The 1,564-nt window shown below is 38.0% G+C and overlaps 1 protein-coding gene across 1 annotated transcript; it reads left to right on the forward strand.

Moving 5' to 3' along the window:
• The first annotated feature begins 259 nt into the window (after nt 1-259).
• Nucleotides 260-1,107, forward strand: LOC134272384 (uncharacterized). Its single transcript, XM_062754629.1, has 2 exons — nt 260-517; nt 872-1,107. The coding sequence occupies exons 1-2, from the start codon at nt 260-262 to the stop codon at nt 1,094-1,096; spliced, it is 483 nt and encodes a 160-aa protein (XP_062610613.1). The 3' UTR covers nt 1,097-1,107.
• Nucleotides 1,108-1,564: the final 457 nt, after the last annotated feature.

Raw genomic sequence — 1,564 nt, forward strand, 5'->3', positions numbered from 1 at the left:
AACATACTGTACAATATTTATCCATATTGAAACATTTTTTTGTTCGTTAAATTATCAATTGTGTGGCGCAATAAAGAGAGCGAACGTCTCACTGGTCTTAATGGAGACTGCCACTTATGCTTATTGCTTTTCATTACTTTGATTATATAGTCGTTGCATTTGGCGGAAAGTCACAGATAAATATATAGAAATCTTTTTCTTAGTATGTTGGAAGTTTGATACGTAGCCTAACGTAGGTAGGATTACAATAACTGTGAAAATGCAGAAGTATGTTATCGTATCAAACCCATTAAAGACCGTTTATTCCTTAGATCAATTTACAATACAAAGTACCACTCCTACTACCACCACCACTACCACCACCACCACTCCTACTCCTACCACCACTACAACTATTACCACTACCACCACCACTTCTCCCCCTACCACCTCGAATACAGAACCACCCACCACCACCAAACCATGGTGGTTCGTCGAGTACAGTCAAGATGGAAAGGCCATAGGGAAAAATGGAAAGGTATCGTATTACTGATGAATGAATAATAATCTATATTTTGCCGACATTAAAATTGATTCCGTCCGCCGTTTGTGATAACAATGTAGGAAGAAGTATTTATTCCGTTTATAGTTTGAGCCCGTCAATGAATTAAGTCTTATATTATGAAACTGATCCTATAGGACACAATCATTAATTGATCATCATTCATGAAATTAAAGAGAGAGCTGAGCTTTTGACACCGCTTATTTCCACTACCGAGATTTTAGGGTCCTTTAAGCAAATTGTACGACTGTATACTCGAGTTCGATGTCTATTCAGATCACCCTAAATGTATGACTTCGTATGAAACGTTAAATCATTTTATCATTGCAGACGTTTGAGGAGTCGGTGCCTCCTGCTCGGTTCGGTATTATCGGGATCGCCGTGGGGTTGGGTACGTTTGGTGTAATAATGGCGCTGATCTGCGTGCTGTGGACTTGCTGCATCAGAAACAAGGCTGACTTTGTGGACACAGAGGATGACGAGGAAGAAAAACCTAAACCGATCATGTTTAGCCCCACTTCTGTCAAACCTCACGGCATTCAGTACATTGCTTGAAATGGATTGAGAAATATATTAGGGACCTCCCTGGAAATATTGCTTACTCTTGACAGCAAAGCACTGGTGTTCTTTAGTATTGTAGTCATAATGGAGATGGGATTTGTCCGTCCCCTTTGGTCTGCAATTAAAAGGATGAAGTGAAAAAATGTTGTTGTTTTTTATTTTGCTCCAAGATAACAAAAACAGAAAGTACTGAACAGACTTAGGGTGTGCGTTAAGACAAGTTTGGTTTAAAAGAAAGTATCCGTAAAAGGTGCTTCCTCTACTTGTGTTTTGTACTTGCTCTTGAACTAGTAGTTTTTAAATTATGTTGATTGACCGAATGTTCTCCGAATCATGAATGGATTCATTTCTACGCCGAGTCAGCAATATATCAGCCATATTTTGGCGTATTATATGAATGGATCATGTGCGGATAGTATTAATTAAATACTTAACTTTAATTTAAAAATACATTTAAATTCT

This window comes from Saccostrea cucullata, unplaced genomic scaffold (assembly GCF_032062105.1).
Source record: "Saccostrea cucullata isolate Sc308-1 unplaced genomic scaffold, CSIRO_AGI_Scuc_v1 ctg8250, whole genome shotgun sequence".
NCBI classification, from domain to species: Eukaryota; Metazoa; Mollusca; class Bivalvia; order Ostreida; family Ostreidae; genus Saccostrea; species Saccostrea cuccullata.

Coding starts and splice junctions, on each gene's coding strand:
- LOC134272384 (XM_062754629.1), top strand. CDS start 260: ATGCAGAAGTATGTTATCGTATCAAACCCATTAAAGACCGTTTATTCC. Junction 518..871: donor CCATAGGGAAAAATGGAAAG/GTATCGTATTAC, acceptor TTATCATTGCAG/ACGTTTGAGGAGTCGGTGCC.